General features: G+C 36.8%; 1 protein-coding gene across 15 annotated transcripts in view; it reads left to right on the top strand.

Annotated features, from left to right (window-relative positions):
* The window catches only part of LRRC4C (leucine rich repeat containing 4C), a 490,319-nt gene extending 470,153 nt beyond the window's left edge, over positions 1–20,166 (top strand). For 14 of the 15 annotated variants that reach the window (XM_079308653.1, XM_079308664.1, XM_079308656.1 and 11 more), the window contains one exon: positions 16,728–20,166. In XM_079308653.1, coding sequence (XP_079164779.1) covers positions 16,770–18,686 — 1,917 coding nt within the window. In that variant the 5' untranslated portion in view covers positions 16,728–16,769 and the 3' untranslated portion in view covers positions 18,687–20,166. Of the gene's footprint in view, positions 1–5,119; positions 5,173–16,727 lie in introns of those variants that run through there. The other variant, XM_079308659.1, reaches the window with a different exon arrangement.
* The last annotated feature ends 1,628 nt before the right edge of the window (positions 20,167–21,794 follow it).

Here is a 21,794-nt window from a genome sequence, read left to right as displayed (position 1 = left end):
ATCAACAGTCTGAAAATCAGAATTCCATGAAGACAGCAGTAGCTCTGTACCAACTTCCAGGTATACTGTTGGCTGTTTTTCATTGACTGCTCATATTTTTATGCAATGACTAAGAAAATTATTCCTCTCATTTTCTAGTATGTTCTTACTTTTCCTTTTAGTAAAAATTTGGAGATAAAGAATAACATCAAAGAGCAATTGAATATGGTCTAGTAAGTGCATTTCTCACTCTTACGTATGCCTTGTTAAATTTCATTTTGAGAAATGAAGCTGTATTTAGTATAAATGTGAGGGATCCTGGTGAGAAGAAAAGCACCCCAAATCATTAAAAGAAAAAAAATTATTTTCTTTTTCTGCTGTATAATTTTGAAGTTACTTAGCAATTTGTACTACACTTAAGGAAAAAAAAAGAAATTGCTGACAACTTGGACACCAGACTGCAGGCAAATTAAATTTTAAAAGAAGAATTTAGTATTCTTTAAGAAGGAAAAGTGAATTTTGTCAGTTCTTAGAAGACCCTTAATTAAATTGAAAGGTGCCTTACTATGCTACTTTTATACATTAAGGAGAAACTATTAAGTTATTTTGCTGACTTCAGTATACTGAAGTCTTGCTGGGCTGCTTTGTGGAGCTGCAGAAAATGTTCCCTCTTTAAACAGCTGTAAAGTATTATGAAAAGATTTTAATATAGCTTTGCTCCCTTCTTGTGGTTACCTATAGAGTAGACTTTAAATCCTGGTATTTGCCACTGAATGTTAATTTGTTGCCTGTTATAAGTAAGAAATGTTCCTCAGAGCAGTCTGGACAGCAGATACAGAATGTTAGTAGATCCCACCAAATGATGGTTGCTCTTTGAGAAAGATGTAAGATAATTCATGGCTGTTTCCCAAGTAATCTCTCACACCCTGTCTCACTCAGGACAAATGCCAGGGAAAAGACACTGTCTGGCACAAGCTTTTGCAAATACTGATAGAAAGGTTATCAGTGTGCTTAGCTAACTGTTTACTAAAGGATATAAGGTACCAGTCCAGGTACCCCCAGGGTATCTAGCTTTGTGTCTCTCCTAAAAAGTATTTGTTGCACCTGCTGAACAAAATGGAAAGTTGCAAGAAACTATTTTGTCAAATTCCTAAATGCAGATTGTTCTCCCAATCTAATTCTACAGCAGTGCTGTAGTGCTGTTCTGACAGAAATAACTGTTCTTTAACATGATAGAGGTGAATGACAAATCCACTCCACTTGGAGTCGAATCCTTCTCCAAATATGTATTTTACAAAACACTAGGGAAGTTTACCCTAATTGCTTTATGTCAAATTTGAGCATAGATATATAGCCCACATTTCTAAATTTTGCTTTTGATTTCTGTTTAGAACAGCACCCTTCAGTATTTCATGATATAACGATAAAAAAACCTGCTATTAGTCTATCCAGAAATACTTAGGTTTCACTGGGAAATAAGGTAACTGAGATAGACAGATATATAGATAGATAGATAGATAGACAGACAGGTAGATAGATAGATAGATAGATAGATAGATAGATAGATAGATAGATAGATAGATAGATAGATAGATAGATAGATAGATAGATGGATGGATGTTGTTTTCAAGTGAAGGATTTAAAACTCACAGGGAAAAACCTAGAGAAAAGTCAATATATAATCCTAACCTATGCCATCTATTAGTCAACATAAAATCTCATAAATTCTATGTACACCAGACAATATTGTAAAGGAGGAGATAAGAACCTCTCTTTTCTTGGTGTGGATTATGTGTACTGTTTTTATGTCATAATTTCCATTGTAAGCCTATAATTTATTGCACTGAGGAAGAAAAAAAAAGAGAAAAAGAAAGAAAATAACACGTTATTCAGAAAAAGGAAAGTTTATTTCCAGAGAGCTAAAACTAGGTCCACTCTTAAGGTATGGCTACTGTTCTATCAACATTCAGCAATTGGAATTCTTTATTTCATAGTTAAAATAAAACTGTTATCTTTGTCTTTACCATTCTAAGCCTATTTTATAAAAGCTCCATTTCATAGCAGTTGACTGAACCTCCTGATATTCAAAAACCCATGAAATTATAGAATGTTTTGGGTTGGATGGGACCTTAAAGATCATCCAGTCCAACACCCTCTGCCTTGGGCAGAGACATCTACTAGACCAGGTCACTCAAAGCCCCATCCAGTCTGGCCTTGAATAACTCCAGGGATGGGGCATCCACAACTTCTCCAGGCAACCTGTAAAGATTTTTTTTCCTAATATCTTATCTACATCTGCCTTCTTTCATTTTAAAGCCATTTTCTCATGTTCTATTACTGTATACTCTTGTAAAAAGCCCCTCTCCACCTTTCTTTAGGTTTTGGAAGGCTGCTCTAAGGTCTCCCAATATAGTTTGTTTTTCAAGAATGGATAAGTCTAGTTTAGAGGGTACCAAGGATCAATGACTTCAACTGGAATAAAAATCATCTAGTTTCATTGGCTTGAATGAAACAGCTCCAGTTTATCCCATCTGGGAAACTGGACTAAGTTCAGACAATTTCCTAAAATTACAGAGAAAAATGTTGCCTTCACTCTACTGGAAAGGAAAAAAATTATAAGGACCAGCCGTAGGAAAGTGTTATGTATATCACTTTCTTTTCCCTGTATAATTTTTTTTCCATCATCCCTTCCTAACTAGTCATAGTTTAGATTTAGATCTATGGCTCCAGTACTCAAGGAAATTCTTAAATCTGTGCATGTTCCTTATCTCTGATACACAGCAGCTGTCCTGTCTTCCATGAAATCCTTCTGAGCTTTAGATCCCATTTCAGAAATCAGGTCTAGTGAAGGAAATCTCTTTGCTTCTATGTGAAGAATGTGAGACAGAACTCCCTGAAGTCTTTGCTGGTTCTAGTTTCTGTGATTACATTTTGTAATTTTCTGAGCTTTCTTAAGTACTGAACATATGAATAGCAATATGAATGAAGAAATTAAGGTGCTTTTCTGAAGATGCTTGAACCCAAGTTTTAAAGCCATTTTTGCAGATCAAAAGCAGACAATGACAGACAATTACTTGGTAATAGCTGCCATTAGGCATTCTTGCACAAGTGGATACATCTAGAAATAAGCAAAGAACTGTATTTGCCTATAGGCAGACAGCAAAATCTGCTGTGGAGTTCACTGTGTAATCTTCCAGTCTAAAGAGCCCACTCTGTGATGGGGGTCTGCAAGGCGTCGCAGAGCTGGGGATATGCATGCTGTGTATTGATATCTAAATACAAACTAGCACTTAATCTATCTTTGCTTTTAGTAGCTCCCAACCACATGGAAGTGGTGTGAAATACTCTGGTGAGAGATTTTGGCCTGATGTTGCCAAAAGTCTTCAGATACTTCACCGGAGGACTGCATTACCCATGTCTACTATAAGTGCTTACATGGGTGCCTGCTAATGACACCTTGGAAATATTTCACGTCCTTGTCCTTATGCATCTTTCTGGAGTAGGAAGCATATACAAGAATACAGAAAATAATTCTGAGCAAAAGAGAACTAGACACATTAGCACTTTTCTCCTTTAACAGTATTTTTGATGTGCTCAGGCTAGAGAAACAGAATTCAAAAATTCATAAAGTATTTTCTTGATAGAAAACAAATAAGTGGCTTTTTGAAAATAATGTTGAGGTATCTTTAGGTGTATTAGATATAGCTGTGCACATAGAAATGTATGAGTTTGGATGGAAGTTTCACTTGCCACGTTGTGTTTTATTATCTTTAACTGTTGACCAGATCATGAGCTGCTTATAGTAACTCAGTATCTTTCAATGTACAGAATTAAATATCCTAAATTCAGTACTTGGGTCTTTGTCAGTAAAGTTCTCCTTCTCTGGAAGCTATTTGTTACCATAAGCTATGACAGATGCTTTAAATCAGCTGCATTAATATATTGATATTTTAAAATATTATATTACTGGATTTTTTTATAGCTGACTTTAATACATAGGAAGTCTTTTTTAGCTGTCTCAGTTACTATTTTTTCCTTTTATGTTCTGTGACAGTTTTAATTAAAGGAAAATTACATTTCCATCTCCCTGAAAACTATTCTAAAATAATGTCATCAAAGCCCTAGTGCTTACATCAGCAATAATCTGCAATATGCACTATATAGCAAATTCTGATTGATATATGGCATGGAGTCCTGACTCCACTGAACCCAAATGTAAAACTCCCTTTGCTTTCTGTAGGAGTAAATTTTCACCTATGATTTCCTCTCATGGAACTAGTTTAAAATGCAAGTGTGTGGTGAGCTCATGAACACAATATACTGAATCAACATTTAAGAGTCTGAACAGCAGAAGAAGGAGGCAGCACTACTGATACTAGGCATTAGAGCCTGTTGGTAACTTGAAGCAGACATGCAGCACCATAGTGAAAATTATCATCTGCTTAAGTATTATAAGCTACCTTTCCTGCATCTGATATGAATTTCACATTGGTGTAGTAGTATTTTAAATTTCACCAGTGATTTTGACAAGCAGGCTATAAGAAGCCTACATAGAATAGATATTCCATTAAATAAAGTTCTGTTCATCAATTTTAAAACCATGTCTATGTGAAAAGTAATCTATTATTTTTCTCTATAAGACTTCCTGTAGTATAAAGTTCCAGAGAGATAACATCTATTCTATCTATAATTTATGATTTTTGGATTTACAGGTTCTCTGGACAGAAAGATAATAACTCATATAATTTGCCATATTTTCTCACAAGTTTCTTTGAAGCCTTGGGTTTCCACCAAGCTGCATTCAAAGCTCTATTTGTTAATCATAACTTTCTAGGCAGGTCTGTATTATCAATTCTTGAATCAGATGATATATTCTGAAAAAAATATATCAGTATAGCACTGTGTCTTAAATACCTCAGGGAAACACTTTGGGATAGATGATAGGGGATTTTGCTAGTGTTATATTTCAGCACATATAGAAACATAATGCTCTAATAGCAAGTTACTCCAGATTTAATTTAACATTTGAATAAAAGTAAAGCTGAGTAAAATAAAAATACATAATTATTTTATTTTGCCATGTTAAAGTGGTTGACACACTTCTAAAACTGGACCTAGTTGTGTCTTTTTTTGCTTCCAGTGCCTGACTAAGCTAAGCTAGATAAAGGGGAAGGATGCTTTTCCCCTGTTAAGGTAAAGTCCAAATGTCATCTTATATGTGCATGTGTGACCCTATGATTATGCTTAATACAGAGATATTTGGGGGTTAATGAACTAATTCTTGGAATCTAGAAATTCAAACTTTAGTAATTAATTGCTTTATCATGAAACTGTTTTGAAACATTATCTTTCAACAGTACTGTAATGCACAGAAACAACATTGTTTCTTTACCTGGTCAGAAATATATGTTGTTAGAGAAGAATTGGCACTTGAGAGAATACAGCTAATGAAAAAGAGATTTGTAGAGTTTGTATCAGTCTGACCTCATGCCAGTGTAGGTCACCCTTGAGCAGATTACCTTGACAGCCATTGCACAGCACACCCAGGACAACCAGGGGATCAGGCCCAGCCAGGATGGGTTTAGGAAAGGCAGGTCTTGCTTCATTAACCTGATCTCCTTATGTGACAAGGTAACCCACCTAGTGAATGTGGGAAGGGCTGGAATTCCTCCTGGAATTTAGTAAAGCCTTTGGCACAGTCTTCCACAGCATTTTCCTGGAGAAACTGGCTTCCAATGGTGTGGGCAGGTGAGCACTTCACTGGGTAAAAACCTGGCTGGATGGCTGGGCATGGAGAGTGGTGCTGAATGGAGTTAAATCCAGTTAGTCTTCCCTTTCCTTCTTCAGCTACTGAGACTAGGTCCCTGAAGGTGCACTGTTGATAGTTTTCAAAGGCTTTACATCTTCTTAGTTGGGTAGCCCCAATTATAATGAATGTCATATTTTGCCAGTTATGCAATCCTATGGAAGGAATTTTCTTTCAGCTTTTATCGTTGTAGTAATATTATCATTATCATTGTTGGAAGGATTGGGCTGTGTCTCAAGTGATCCAGACTGATGTCTGTGCTTTGTTCTCTGGGCAGAAGAGGCATCCAATGAGTTTCAAGTGGGAATAGCATTATAAATTTCAGTTTCAAACTCCCAAACTATTTCTTCAGATTTACCATCCATAGTGTCCACAACTTGCAGCAGGTACTTGATAATAATGCATGTATTGCATCTGGCCAGTGTGGAGTGTGAAGCTCATGTTTGCAAAGTGTCTTATATACACATGCTAAATTTTGGCAAATTATTTAGTCCGTTATTGTCTCTGTTTCTTCAGCTGTAAACAAGAATAATACTACCTGTCTTTTTCCCAGAGGTCTTGTGAGGGTGTGTTTATGTTTGACATCTTATTACAGCAATCCAATGAATGATGCATTGACGCCAAAAACTCAAATTGTGTGCAGAGGGCCCTGGGGTCACTACATTCCTGCAATTCCCAATAACAGAGCTCTCAGGTCAAAGTTTGTTGTTCAGATCCAGGAAAATACTTGTAAGTAGTTGTTATAGCCCCCCTGAGTCACCACATAGTTTCACTCTTAATTTTATTTTGCTAGCTGCCTCCTAAATTGAATTGAAACATTCTCCCACTTGTAATATTTAAAGGTGTACAAATGCTGTGTGCAAGAGCACCTGTGACCTGTTCATTGCCCAGCAGTGATAGAGCTGGTAATAATGTGCTTGCTATTTTGGCTGCACTGCACTTTGGTAACACCTAGGGTTTAATTGAAATGCACCCTGACATTGGTTTTGTTCATGAAGCATAGAATGGACATAATTACTATGAATCTACTGAGGGATATTATGGCAAAATGTCGTATTACTAATTTTGGCTCCTCACTCTCTTTGGGGAAAAAAAAAAAATCACAGATTTCAGTAAAAAACAATGTGCTACAGTTTCATAAAAGTCCTAAAACAAGTAATTTTCCAAAAAATTAACTTCTTATATTTTTCTGTACCTATTTTTTCTTGCAAAACACTATCACAGTAGGATAATTGCATTGCCCCTAACAGTTTCATATTCCTTCATAATTAAATAAACAGCTTGTAAATTGCAGACCACAAAGTGCCTGTGTTTCACTCTTACCTTAAGGGGTTTCCATAGTTACAAGGACAAGAAGTTTAACCATCATTTGCCAGACTTGAGGCTATTTGCAGCCTTAACTTTTTAACTCACGTCTCTTTTTCTCTTTGTTGCTGTGTTTATTAAGAGAATGAGGGAGTAATTTGGACTCAGTTAGCCACTACAAATGCAATGATGCAAAATGGACCCTGGTGCTTTAGTGTGTTGTTAGCTGGGTATGTTTTTCCCAGAAGGTATTTTGAAGTAATACATACTAACAATATCACCTATAGTTATCAAGGTTATGAAATATCTACCAAGCCCTTCTCCAACTCAGCATCAAAAAATTCAGCACTTAAAAAAGGAAAACAGGAAAATACCATTCTTGACACATCATCATGACATAGAAGTATTTAGGCAGATATCTATTTTAAATCACAATCCAAAAAAAAAAAAAGATGCAGGTTTTCCATGGCTGCTTTAAAGTAATTTCATTTCATCCCTCAGTCTCCTCTGTTTTGCATAATACAAAGTGCATTTGCAAAAACTGCAGTTGTTATGGTACAAACTCCATCTTTTCATGCCACTGAAATGGAAAACTCTCTGATTTGATATCAAACTAATCTTCAATCTTTTAAAATTACTTTGGATTTTACCAGAGTTATCTGTGTTGCCAAACTGTAGAGAAGTATAGAAAGCTGCTACTGCATTACTTGTTCATCAAACTAAAATATTTCTGTCTTCTTGTTATATTATCTGGTCAGCTCAGCAAGGCTCAGAGGATGATGTGAATGAGTGGCAACAATGTTCAGCACTAACCCTTTCAGTAGACAAGTAAAATATTGTAATGTAATGACTTTAAAAACTATATTCCAATTTTATAAGGTTAGCATGAAACTTTATGAAGTGCAGGTATATACTCTAATTGGTTTTTGTTTGTTTGTTTGTTTCTCTTCATTATACTGGCTGCATTCGTATATGCATTCTTAAGTTGTTCTGACCTGGCTTTTCCCACATGTGTTTCCATCATTTGTGAGCAGTGAGAAAATTCTGGAAGCAATCAGGTCTAACACCTTGGATTCCATGAGCCTTGCACATTTTTGCCTTTCTATTTTTGAAAAGACACAAACTTTAATACTACATAAACTTAAAGTGCAGAATTTTTACCTACCAGTTTGAAATGTTCTAGTACATTTTTTTGAAGAATGTTAATTTACAATTTGTTTCCATGTATAAAAATTTATAATATTCTCCGAGACCAAAACTAGTTTGTTTGAAATAAAGTATCATTGTATTATGTTTAAATAGATGCTAAATCACTGCTAAAACCAAAAAATACTATAGTATTTTTAAAAATTACCCCAGTATGACAGGACTAAAACCTGCATGGTTTTAGACTAGTGCTTTAGAGCAACATAAAAAAATTTAAGGTTATTTTTGTGCTAATTTGCTTGTGGCTCTCAGATACCTTCCTAACATGGATCTGTGATTTTAATTTGATAATCAATGAAAAAAAATAATTAAGAAAGCATAGTTGTAGAAACAGTGCAGTTTAATTACTGCTCACTGAGATATTTCTGCCATGAGAGAGGGAAATATAGAAGGTGCTTGTATGACTTTCCCTTATATCATGGTTGGCACATGAAGTGCCATGACAGACTTCTGTAATTAAGAGAATTTTATTATCAAACTATTGTAAAATTTATATTGTTCCATTGCTGTTTTCTCCTACATAAGTATCTGTCTAGAAGGAGATATGAGATGAAACAAACAACAAAATGACAGAGAAAATATATTTTATCAACTGAATTACTGAAGCAAAATGGAACTTCAGTAACCTAGGGGAATCAGTGATGAGGTAGGAAACCTTTTTACCTTTATGTAATTGGTTTGAATCAAGCCCAAGTCAATACAAAACAAAAGTTTCTATTGCTTATGTGGGGTCTCGAGAAAATGAATCCAAATTAACTTTGAAAAGGGACTAGCTAAACTACATTACATCCTTTTATGGACACTCTTAATTGAAGTTACAGTGGCCTTGATTCAATTTAGCTTAAATTCAATTCTAAATAAGAATGTCCACACTAAGATTTAATGCAATAGAATTAGCCCACTTAAAAGTTAATTCCAATTAAAATTCTAGAATGTTTCTGGGATCACTAGAACCAAGCTGTATTGTGGTGGCTTTTATGCAAGAATTTTAGTTCATTGTGAATTGTTCATAGATTGCTCCTATTCATACCACTGTACAGAATCTGAACACAAAAGTTAGGATTGTTTTGTCCTCATCACCCTTGGAGTGACTCCCTGGAGTGATATCCAGGGAGAGGACAACAAAGAAGTCATATAATTCCTCTTAAGAAATCTAAGTTTGTCCTAAAATATATTCATTACATATCATCCGAAGTTTTCTATGATTTTCCTGTGAAATTAGTTTTATTGAGGATACAACCTGCAGATGATGCTTAAGACTAAAATTATATTTATGAATAAAGAGAAATACCAGACTAATTGAGATTCAAACACTGTGAAATATCTTAATTTCTAGCTAAAATGAAAATATTTTTGCTTGGACTCATGTGCACTCAAATTCCCATCTTTAAAATTTTTATTTCATGTTTATTTCTTTTACCTGATGTTAAAAGGAAAATTTTAAACTTTAGGAAGAAATGAGTGAGGAAACATGCAATCATGCTGGAAAATAAGGAGGGTGAAATAAAGCTGTTTCCTGTATAGCAAAATGAAAGACAAGAAGAAAAAGGCACACTGGGTCAAACTCACCCTTGATTGAACTCCCCTGAAATCAGTGGTGATTCAGGAGGATTGAATGTGTCCAATCACATTTAGGTCTTTCAGATCAGTGTCTTAGTGATTCAGCTGAGTCTTGAAAGGCTTGCAGGATAGAACTGGGAAGTATCTATGGTACAGCAATATCCACTCTGCTTCCTACACTTAAATGCTTCAAGGGGCCACAGAACTATGTCCCAGAGCAAAACAGTGAAACATGCAAAGAGGAGAATAATTTGCATTGTGAGTGTTTTGATTTGTCTGGTCTCGTGAGTAATCAGTTTGCATTGCAGGGCTGTCTATCTAGCCCACTTTGGCCTCCTCTGTATTTAACTAGAAATAAAATAAAAACCAAATAGATAAAAACTGCTGGGCTTTGAAACCTCCCAGGTTTTTAGACATTATTGCAATGGTTCCCTTAGCTGTTGTTGAGACTTTAAAAGTCCTAGAGCAGTGAAAAGGGAAAACTGATTTTTAAGAATGTAGATAAAGTTATCCAGTTCTGTAGTCACAGACATGGGGTTTCATTGTAAACTAATATGTTTTTAAAAAGTCAATCACCTCTGACAGAAATCAATCCATGAAGAAATAAAAAATAAGAGCAGGAAGAGAAAGATATGAGATCTACTGTAAACCATTTCTCTATTTTGCATGATGATGCATTGTAGTTCTCTGTTAAGAGCATAGCATGAGTTCCTTTGTTAGTGACAAAAGCATCCCATGGAACAACAGAATGATATCATTGCACTGTGTAGGGGCAGGGCACAGCATGCAAACTGTTTGCACTGCTCTTGAACTGAGAGCTGAAGTCCTTGAGGGTTCAGCCAGGTGGAAAGGTATTTCCAGAGGGAGAAGGGGGAGGTGAGGTGGGCAGGAGATTGTGGTGAGTGAATCCCTGGCAGTGTGTTTCCATCAGCCCAACCCTGCACAGCCATATGGGGACACACATGTGAGGCTGCTGGAGCATTTGCAGAGCAGATGTTGGTAGAGGATTTCTGACCCTGGTGGAACTCCCTGCCCACAGTTCAGTCTCTGCTCTGGGACCAAGGTTAACCCTCATGTGTTTCAGTACTTGGTGGAGCTGAAGCATAGTGTGTGCGTGTCTGCACTGGAATTCCCTTGGCTGCTTCTGCTGGCATTGCTGCCAAAAGGGGATCAGTCTCAGGCCCTTGGAGCATTCAGAGTTTCTGAAAAGAGAGTCAAAAGAGTTACTTTTGCATAAGGTCATCCTGGGATTTGGACCTATTTTTGTTGCTGTACTCCAAGCTCTGTTCCATACAGAAACTATTTTCAATTCTCTAGTGCTGATGCTACTGAAAGAGACTTCCCAGCATAATTAGCTGCTTGACACACCTAGCTCCTCATGTTTGGAAATCTGCTGTTTAATTTGCAACTGTAGAGAGGCTTGTTTTCTGAAAAAATGCAGATATCATTGCAAAGGGTTTTCCTCTCAGAAAACCTCTTTAAAAGGATGTGAGGTACGGCATACATAAATGTGCTATATAGAGTGAAGCAAAGATGCATTTTCTGAATGCATCCACATATTTGTCAGCTTGAAAAAAAATTGAAAAAAGTGATTTGAATGCTTCTCATCCTGAAATTTTCTGGGACATGGCTGAGGGAGAGTTTTTGTGATTTAACAATTCTTCAGCTGAGGATTGATTGTGATATATTTGTGATGGTGTAAATTTACTGTGGTAGTTTAAACACCTGATACTTGATAAATTCTGTCTAAATTTTCAATGCAGTACATGGAACACCACATATCAATTTTTTTCATGGCAGCTGTACAGCATAAACCAAAGTGTGCTAGATCATACTGTATCCTAAAACCACACATTGGGATAAAGCCATAGCCTTTGCACTGCACATCTCTGCTGCTGAGACAGTTATTCACAGACCCACAGACAAGACAGAAAGCAAAGTATGAGTTGCCAACAGCAACTAAACTGCCAGTGATCCAGCTAAGGGTCACTGAAGCTTGGGGAAATATCTTTGCCACCTGCCATACCTCATTAGGCAGATCTTTGGAAATGGTGTGGAAATTCTCTTTTGTTATCAAAACCCCCCATTACAGGAAAATCCTTCAGCAATGAGTAGGAGCATAGTCACTTTCTCCTGGTAGGGTAGCAAAGGAAGAACAAAGCACCTCAGGGCCAAGGTCTAATTCCAGGGGAAAAAAAAAAAAAGAAAAAAAAAAGAAAAAAAGAGTTTCTATTACAATGCCCATAAGGAAGGCATACACATTTGGCAAAGTTGCATTTCAATAGGGTAACTGTGGCGTCCTTCAAGCTGTCCCTAAGGAAAGCTGCACTGTGCATAGCTGCAGAGGTAGATTAGCTCTGTCATTCCTTGCTTCATCTTCTGCACTGGATCTTAAGAGGGCACTGCTTTTAGCTCAGAGGAAAATGTGTAGTACATCTAGAGTAACAAAAAGTCAGATAAGCTATAGAGAGGAGAACATGCATATCAAATGTCAGTTTCAAAGAGAAGATTTTTTTTATTTCTGTGCAAATAGAAAACCAAATGAACAACTCTCCATACATGTCTGGGAATATGTCCATGGCCATAAAGAGAATATACATTACTGTGCTGAAAAAACAGATGATATATGCCATGGTAATTAGAGCAGTGCCACAGACAGACTTAAGGTCATGTTTGGAAACACATTTGATAATTGTACTGCATCAGGGGAACTGACTGCAGTAAGGAAATTCTTAACATTTTAAACTAAATTTTTAGTCTATACAGCAGAGGGCACTAGTGGTATTGAATGGACCATACAGTTGCTATTTTGGTACTAGAAAAATAAGAAAAAAATTGCTTAGAAGACAAAGAGGTGTCAACAAAGACTAAAGAAGCTGGTTGATGGTCTGTGTTCCATGTGTGGGTTTGTAAAGCGAAACCTTCATGTGTCTCTAGCATAAATAGCTACTGAATAGCAAATTACTCTGGTACAGAGCTCCAGATGGATCTTTATGTAAAGCCCATTAAAATATTTCCATAACACCCTTCAAGGCTTTAAATTAATTTTCCACTGTGATTTTGTGCTGGCTGAGTTTTTTTTTTCTAGGGTATTTCCAAGATATTTATGATTTAAAATTACCCTGACATGAAATACCTACTCCATGACTTCCTGAATATTTAAACTCTGAGCTCTGGAAAACCACCAGTATAAAAGAAAGGATCTTTTTACTGCATTCTTCCTGCCACTAGGAATCTTACTGCCATATGTCAGCCTCATGCAAACCTCACTAGCTGGAAGTGAGGACTAGCAAGGTATTGCCTAGTACATTTTCTGCTGGTCAGGGTCACTTTTTTGGATCATCAGCTCCCCTGTACTTTAGCAGCACCAAGTCCACTTAGTTTGGTTTTGTCCTAAAAACTTCATTTTGCTTTCTGTATTTCCAAAGAAGAGGGGAAAAAGTCAAGTAATATAAATAAATCCAAAATTAAATCAAATGATGGCTGCAAAAGCTAAGATTTGCTCTCATTACCTCCTGTAAAATGTTTCAGAGGGATGACAACATAGACATTCTGTACTTATATATTAAACAAAATATGACTTAGACACAGAAAAATCAAACATACCATTACAGATAAAAACATATCTAGAACTTTGCATTCAAATACCAAAAAATGGTGATCCTGTCTTCAAAATTATAGACTTAGAGAAGCTATCAATTAGTCAGTAACCAAATTTGTACATGAAGTATGCACAGATTTGAATTTTACAGAAGCCTGACAGTGTCAGATTTCCCTGGAGGTCTTTGATAGATGGTTGTACTGAGGCATATGTTTGATTGAGACATCCCCAGCACAAGACTAGGGAGAACAGTAAATGTAAAAGCCACAGGCAATTTTGGCCTTCAGTACAAGGAAAAAGCTGTTCTATGTGAATGATTCATTGTTTCAGTCAATAACCAAAAATAGGAAGGATATGGGGAATTTATCTTAAGAAGATAAAAGCATTTCTTTCAAAAATCTTTTTGCAACTGAGACATGGGAACATTTTGGTTTGGGTTAGACAACATTTACTGATCGGTGTCATACCTGGATAATTTATTTGTTGTAATGATGTACTCAAGTAATTTCTTTTTTCCCCCCCATGGAGCATATGTGTAGGGATGAAAAGGGAATATTTGCTGGAGGAAGAATTAGGTAAAGGAAATGTTGGGTGATACCATCAGGTTCAAGTAATTGGAACAGGAGGAAAGTGCTTTTGAGTGCTTGCAGCATGGCTGGAGATCACCAGCTTTAAGGAGGCTAGAAAAGAGCAGCTGAGGGGATTTGGTGCATACACATTTTGATGTTGAGGGTGCTTGCTCTCCCATGGCCTTTCTCATTTCTCTGGACTTTTTTGTTCTACAAATGCTGTAGCTTTCCTGGTCCTTCAGGGAATCCAGGATACAGGGCTGAGAGCAGACAGTCACAAAAAGAAAGGTAGAGAAACTATATGACATCCTCCAAAGATGACCTTTAGTAGTGAATTGACTGAGAAAAAGATTCCTGTACCTCTGCAAGCCCCACGTGCTGCCTGTGCCTCACCAGCCTTGTATAAAAGGATAACTGGCAGCTCTTAAGGCAGGCTGAGCTCTCATCCCAGTTTCACTGAAGACAAAAGCATTTCACCAGTGCAATGGCAAAATAATTGGTTTGTTGTGTTTCTGTGTCTGTTTTATTACTTGTTAATGGAATTCATTATTCAGTCCAAGTCCTTAGGGTAAAAGTTTTAGAAGAATTTTGAAAATGAGAAAGGAAAAACAAATTACTGAACAAAAAGAAAAAAAAAAAAAAAGAAAGGTGACAAAAATGCTAATGCAATCACATTAACTATCACAGATGATGGTTAATTACTATTCAGCAGCAAAATTCATGGGTCACAGATCTTAACTAAGGATCCTACAATTGATATTAGGCTCTAATAGAATTCTTTTGACCACAACAGCAGGTTTTTCTTCATAACTGTGTAAGAAAGCTGGGAACTATGGCCTTTTCACCTTCTTTTTGAAGATAGTTTTACTACAGTTGGACTTTTGAAAGCAAACTTGAATTTTGGTGATTAGAGTGTTTCTCCATACATCCTGTTCAGCACCTCTGGAGAGAGAATTGACCTTGTGAGCCTGCAGTGAAAAGGAAGGTGTGTAGGGCAGCCACCCCTCATCTAGTCTAGCACATTATCCTACACCCATGAAGCTGATTTCAGGAGTACAGTTGTTGGCAGAGGGAAGGGATGGAGGGGTGGGAGCACAGGCTACAGCCACAGGCTTCTCCAGAGCCATGGGACACAAGTGTAAGCTGCAGAGAGAGAAGTTGAGTGACTTGCTCAAGGTTGCAAAACACATTAGTTTCATGAATCTTTCATAACAAGAATGATGTTTTATAAATAGCACATACAGCAAGATCAAACATACAGATACAGCCCAGACTTTCTAGTTCCTTTCACAATTTTCAACCATTATATTGGCTTTCTCTGCACTAAATTATTAAGAACGAGATGAGAACACTTGCTAGCTCTGAACCCTTATAAGAGGTTTTCTAAAAATGAAGAAATGAATTCTCAAAAACACATTGTCTGAATATATAATTGGAAAAAAAAAAGTCTTTCATTAAATGAATTGCTGTGAGATGAAAGTTAATACATTTTTCTGGGCTTTTTTTGGTTTTGGGTTTTTTTTTAAAGAAAGTTCTGTTTTTATTTTTTTTTTCTTTTTTTTTTTTTTTTTTTTCACAAAATTAATCAATTTGGAGCCTGGAGTAGAAAACCATTGCCTTAATGTATTTTGTTTTACTGAATATATATGTACTATACATCTGGGTGCTCTAGCTTATAAATATGCTTAAGCTTGCTGTAATTTCTAAGACTTCACTTTTGGCTGATTTATAAGAAATTTCATTAATCTCGGCAACAGAGGAATCTTGAACTGAGCAACAGATTGAAAATGAACTGAAGGCTGGGGACTATAAAAACTGCCACACATGAATCAGTACTGAAGTTCTTAAAATGGTAATGATCATTTGTAGTGTAAAGGTCTTTTCTCCCTTTGCAGTAAGAATTTTTTGAGAGTTTTTTCAAGGTGCCAATGAAAATGCCAGCCCTGCAGCTACAGCGATATTTTTCAGCATTTAAATAAATGGCTATTCTCATTTCTGTGTTCAGTACACATTTGCTAATGAGTGTTTCTCTGCTGCTGGTGCCAAACAAAAGAATTGAAGAGGAAATATCATTAAATTGGATGATGCTCATCATGCTTCTTTATTTTTTTTCTTTTCTAATTCTTATAGGCAAGATCTTGCCATGTCATCTGCATGACACTGAGTTTTAGAGACTTACTTCTAGTTAAACTCCAATTCAGGAATCATGTTTGAATAGACAATGATTTTTACCCATAGCAGACACAAGCCTCCACTTGCTGTTCATATTATCTGTTGTCTCGTGTTGCAATGTGTAAAAAAGGTTAACACCTTCAATATTCTGAGAATTCCTGTCTTAGTAGATTTGTATTACTAACTTTTGCCTTTTTGAGATGCTTGTCCTTTCTTTCAACTATCCCCTGAGCTACATTTCTTTTAGGTATTCATTGAGGTTGAACTTCTTATCTGCCATCCACTTCCATACATTGTACATTGGAATGTGCAGGAGAACTAATGTAATGCTCTTTCATATCTCATTGCCAGTTGCAGCTGATCCACATATCTATACAGAAAAATAATATTAGAAATTCTATACTTGTTCTCATTATCGAATTTCAAGAAATTGGTAGAGTTGGCTGAAAGGACTTGAGAAACCTTTGTTGAGAGACCCCAATTATTTGAGATTAATTTAATGTTCTCCTCTTTTCTTCCTTTCTTTCAGACGATTCAAACTCCAGAAGGACCAACACCAAATAAATTATGAATGTTGAACAAGATGACCTTACATCCACAGCAGATAATGATAGGTCCTAGGTTTAACAGGGCCCTATTTGACCCCCTGCTTGTGGTGCTGTTGGCTCTTCAGCTTCTTGTGGTGGCTGGTCTAGTGAGGGCTCAAACTTGCCCTTCTGTCTGCTCCTGCAGCAACCAGTTCAGTAAAGTGATTTGTGTACGGAAAAATCTTAGAGACGTGCCAGACGGCATCTCCACCAACACCCGGCTACTCAATCTCCATGAGAACCAGATCCAAATCATTAAAGTTAATAGCTTCAAGCATCTGAGGCACCTAGAAATCCTGCAGCTCAGCAGGAATCACATCAGAACAATTGAAATAGGGGCTTTCAATGGTCTGGCCAATCTCAACACTTTGGAACTCTTTGACAATCGTCTGACCACTATCCCAAATGGGGCTTTTGTATACCTGTCAAAACTGAAGGAACTGTGGTTGAGAAACAACCCCATTGAGAGCATCCCTTCTTATGCTTTTAACAGAATCCCTTCTCTCCGGAGGTTGGATTTGGGGGAATTGAAAAGGCTTTCATACATCTCAGAAGGTGCCTTTGAAGGTCTGTCCAACTTGAGGTATTTGAACCTTGCCATGTGCAATCTTCGAGAGATTCCTAACCTTACTCCGCTTGTAAAATTGGATGAGTTAGATCTTTCTGGGAATCACCTGACTGCCATCCGGCCAGGTTCTTTCCAAGGGTTACTGCATCTTCAGAAATTGTGGATGATACAGTCCCAGATTCAAGTGATAGAAAGGAATGCTTTTGATAATCTTCAGTCACTTGTAGAGATCAACCTGGCACACAACAATCTAACACTACTGCCTCATGACCTGTTCACACCACTCCGCCTAGAAAGGATCCACTTGCATCACAATCCTTGGAACTGCAACTGTGATATCCTTTGGCTCAGCTGGTGGATTAAAGACAAGGCACCCTCCAATACTGCATGCTGTGCCCGTTGCCACACGCCTCCCAGTTTAAAAGGAAGGTACATTGGCGAGCTGGACCTGAATTACTTCACATGTTATGCTCCAGTCATAGTGGAGCCACCAGCAGACCTCAACGTCACAGAAGGCATGGCCGCAGAGATGAAATGCCGGGCATCGACCTCCCTGACCTCCGTGTCTTGGATTACTCCAAATGGATCTGTAATGACGCATGGGGCATACAGAGTTCGGATTGCTGTGCTCAGTGATGGCACGTTAAATTTTACCAAGGTAACTGTGCAAGACACGGGTTTGTACACATGCATGGTGAGTAACTCTGTTGGGAATACCACGGCTTCTGCCACGCTGAATGTGACCGCCCTGGATAACCCTGGTTACACGTACTTTTCAACCGTCACGGTAGAGACTGTGGAACCTTCTCAGGATGAGGCACAGACCACAGAGCAGGTTGGGCCCACACCAGTTACCAACTGGGAAACCATCAACATGACAACCTCACTCACTCCACAGAGCACAAGATCAACAGAAAAAACGTTCACCATTCCTGTGACGGACGCAAACAACGGGATCCCAGGAATAGATGAGGTTATGAAGACTACCAAAATAATAATTGGTTGTTTTGTGGCTATCACTCTCATGGCTGCTGTGATGCTGGTAATTTTCTACAAAATGAGGAAGCAGCATCACCGGCAGAACCATCATGCTCCAACACGGACTGTAGAGATCATTAATGTGGATGATGAGCTTACAGGTGACACACCCATAGAGAGTCATTTGCCCATGCCAGCAATAGAGCATGAGCACTTAAATCACTATAACTCTTATAAATCTCCTTTCAACCACACAACAACAGTTAACACAATAAATTCAATACACAGTTCAGTGCATGAACCGTTATTGATCCGAATGAACTCGAAAGACAATGTTCAAGAGACTCAAATCTAAAACATTTATGACATTAAGGGGTGGGGTGGGGGGACAACAAAAGATGGTTTATAAAACAAATGACACAAATGACTGGGCTAAATCTACTGTTTCAAAAGTGTCTTTACAAAGAAAAAGAAATTTATTTATTAAAAATTCTATTGTGATCTAAAGCAGACAAAATTATGTGTATTCCTCAGAACCTGTTTTTGCTGCAGTTATTTACCCTCCTCGTTCCCGTTTTCCTGCCCAACCTACTCTGACTCCCATTTGCCATATTTTTCATAGGAGATCTTGATTCCCTAAAAGAACTGATCTAAGAAATTTTGTAAGAATTCTGTTACACTTTGGGAATTTTTATGGTGAATTCTAGTGGTGAGATTCGGTCTATTTTGTCACTTTCTCTTTTTTCTTTTGTTTTCTCATGACCTTTTTGAAATTATTCAACAGAGAATGGAGTAATAACAGTAACTTTGCAAGTGAGAAAAACAAGTAAACCTTTTTTTTTTCTCCATGTAATGATTTGCTCTGTATTTACCAAAAGCACCATTCTGTGAAAAAATGGAAAAAAAAAGTAAAAAAAAAAAACCAAACCAAAAATTAATTTACTTGTGGAAGCCTATAAAACCCATGATCTTTTAAGCAATTCTAGAACCAGAATTTGTAGTTCAAACACTAAACTAAAATTATAAATAAAATATTGGTTTTTTTTCTGTACTTGGATATAGCTCATTCTTAGTGTGGCTTTAAACATCAAAAGTTTGTTAAAATTCCTACAGTAATCTGCTCTGATGGTCCAAAACACAATCACTTTAAAGAGAATAATTAAACCATTTTGGATCATTGCTGGAGGATATCACGGTTTTCATTTTAGTTTATAAAAACAACATACTGATAAACAAGGGTATTTGATTTCTAATGCAAGATTGAGGTAATTCCTTCTAATGATGTTTGCAATTATCTCCATTATATCACAAGATACTTTTCACAATGCCAGAAAAGTTTTGCAAGAAGCTTCAGTTTCACTGAATTTATTGGACAAAACTGAAAACTTTTTTCTGTTTTTCATTATTTGTAACTTTCAGTAAGAAAATTCATCTGTATATCGAAGTTGGTGGTTTCCAGTACAGTTGTTCTGGGACTTCTAGGTACAAATATGAAAGAAGCTTAGCCATAATAATACCTGTAATAAGAGCTATATACCTATGTGTAAAATCAAATCAAAATCCTGTTCCTGGAGTAAATCACAGGAAGAAATCTCAAGATTTGGGTTTAAAAATAGAAAGAGCAAAGTCAGGCAAATCAGAGTATATTATAAGTTACTGTAATTTTCATGACAATTAGACTCCCTGTAAAGTACCCTGTTTCCATTAATTTAAACTCAGAGTCATTATCAATTGGAAATGCACCTCCTTTGCCTTTCCGTTCATATGCATTCTCCAGATTCAGCTTATTGGTATAGGACTGGTATATACTGTGCATGCTGAAAGCTAAAAGGAAGGCTTTCCATAAGAAACCAGTTCAGGACATTGTGTTCTTCCAAGCAGAAGTTCTGCCAAATTAAACTTCTCTACGTATTGGCAGCCAAACAGAATCATTTTAACATTATTTAAATTAGGAAAAAAAAGAATCTTATATATAATTCTGAACGTATTTTCACCTGTTTTCTTTCTTAACCATCCTTACTGAGGGTTTTTGGGGTCTTGTACCAGGTAAATAATATTCTTGGCAAAATCTATTTAGATCTTTCTAGTGTGGAACAGCATGCAGTATGAAGACCACATTGAAAAATACACTTCTATTCTGTAATCTTTAGATGGAATTCTGATAGAATGGTTTATTCTGTATGTTTAAGATGGAATTGTGGAATTCTGAGGTAAAAATCTCCTGTTGGATGCACAGTTCTCAAGGTTGCAAGTGGATGTTGTAGTACAAAGTCTGATTTAAAGCGGACACAGTGGAGATAGGTGACAATGAATCACACCCTGCAAGGAGTCTGATAAGTATAATACTGAATGAAACCCAAAGTTCTATAACAATCTCTAAGAACCATTTGACAAGGCATTATCCTTTGATGTGGTACATGAAAAATAATATCTACTCAAAGGGAATTTTAATAGAGGGCAAAGATGGACCTGAATGTAAAACATTGCAACTGAGATTGCTAGGCTTGCCTGTTTCTTCAAAATGCAATTGAGTATTTAATTGGTCTTTTCTTTCAAGCATTGTGATAGATTCTGTGCAAAACTACTGCAGTTACACATTTCTATGTGCTCTCTGGCTAGTAGCAGTCTGTCCATGGCCAATGCTAATCTGAAAATTGAGAAAAAAAAGCCAAATTCCATTCAGAAAACCTAAATGTGGATTATTTAAATCTGTAATTAAGGGGTTTATGTTGGCAAATTACGGCTACTCTAACCAAAATTTGTGAAAGAAGTTATGGTCAACATGGTTTTATAAACATGTAGTGTTTTATTAGTCCCTAAAGTTAGTTGGTAAGACGCCTGTAAGAAAACAGGAGTAGTTGTCAAGTGCAACACTGGATCAGTGACAGTCTTTGATAATTTTTGCAGTAATACAAAATACTCAGTGACTGTTTTAAACAATATATTCATTATTATTGAGTGTTAATCGAGTTTGATTGGCTAATCAAAAAATCCTGCAGCTCATAAGCATAAAGGAAAAGCATTGAGGTGTGTTTGGTTGGGTAAGTATATATGTTTTACATGTCAATCATATTAGCTATGATTTTCCCATCATGTTCCCTATCCTTCTTGGAACCACGGATATTATTTCTAATTCCTTCCTACTTCCACAAAACACTCAGTACTTTTGCAGGTGAATTAAATACCAGAGTTAGAAAAGATCACTGTTTAAACTATGAACTGAGCTCTGTAATAAAGGGAAAGAAGTGCTGTGCTCTCTTGTTTGGATGCTCAAATCACATGCCAATGCCTCCTGTTACTGCTCCAGAGACAGCAATGTTAAGAAAGAAGCCTCTATCTCCTCTATGACAGAGCACAACTGGCAGAAAGTTCTAATGAAATTTCTCTTGCAGGTGACCACATTGTGTGTGATGTAAAACAATTGTGCAAAAAAAATTGTGTTCTTGATTATGATCTATCGCTT

Source organism: Erithacus rubecula (assembly GCF_903797595.1).
Source record: "Erithacus rubecula genome assembly, chromosome: 6".
NCBI classification, from domain to species: Eukaryota; Metazoa; Chordata; class Aves; order Passeriformes; family Muscicapidae; genus Erithacus; species Erithacus rubecula.
This window is presented reverse-complemented; position numbering and strand designations above follow the sequence as displayed.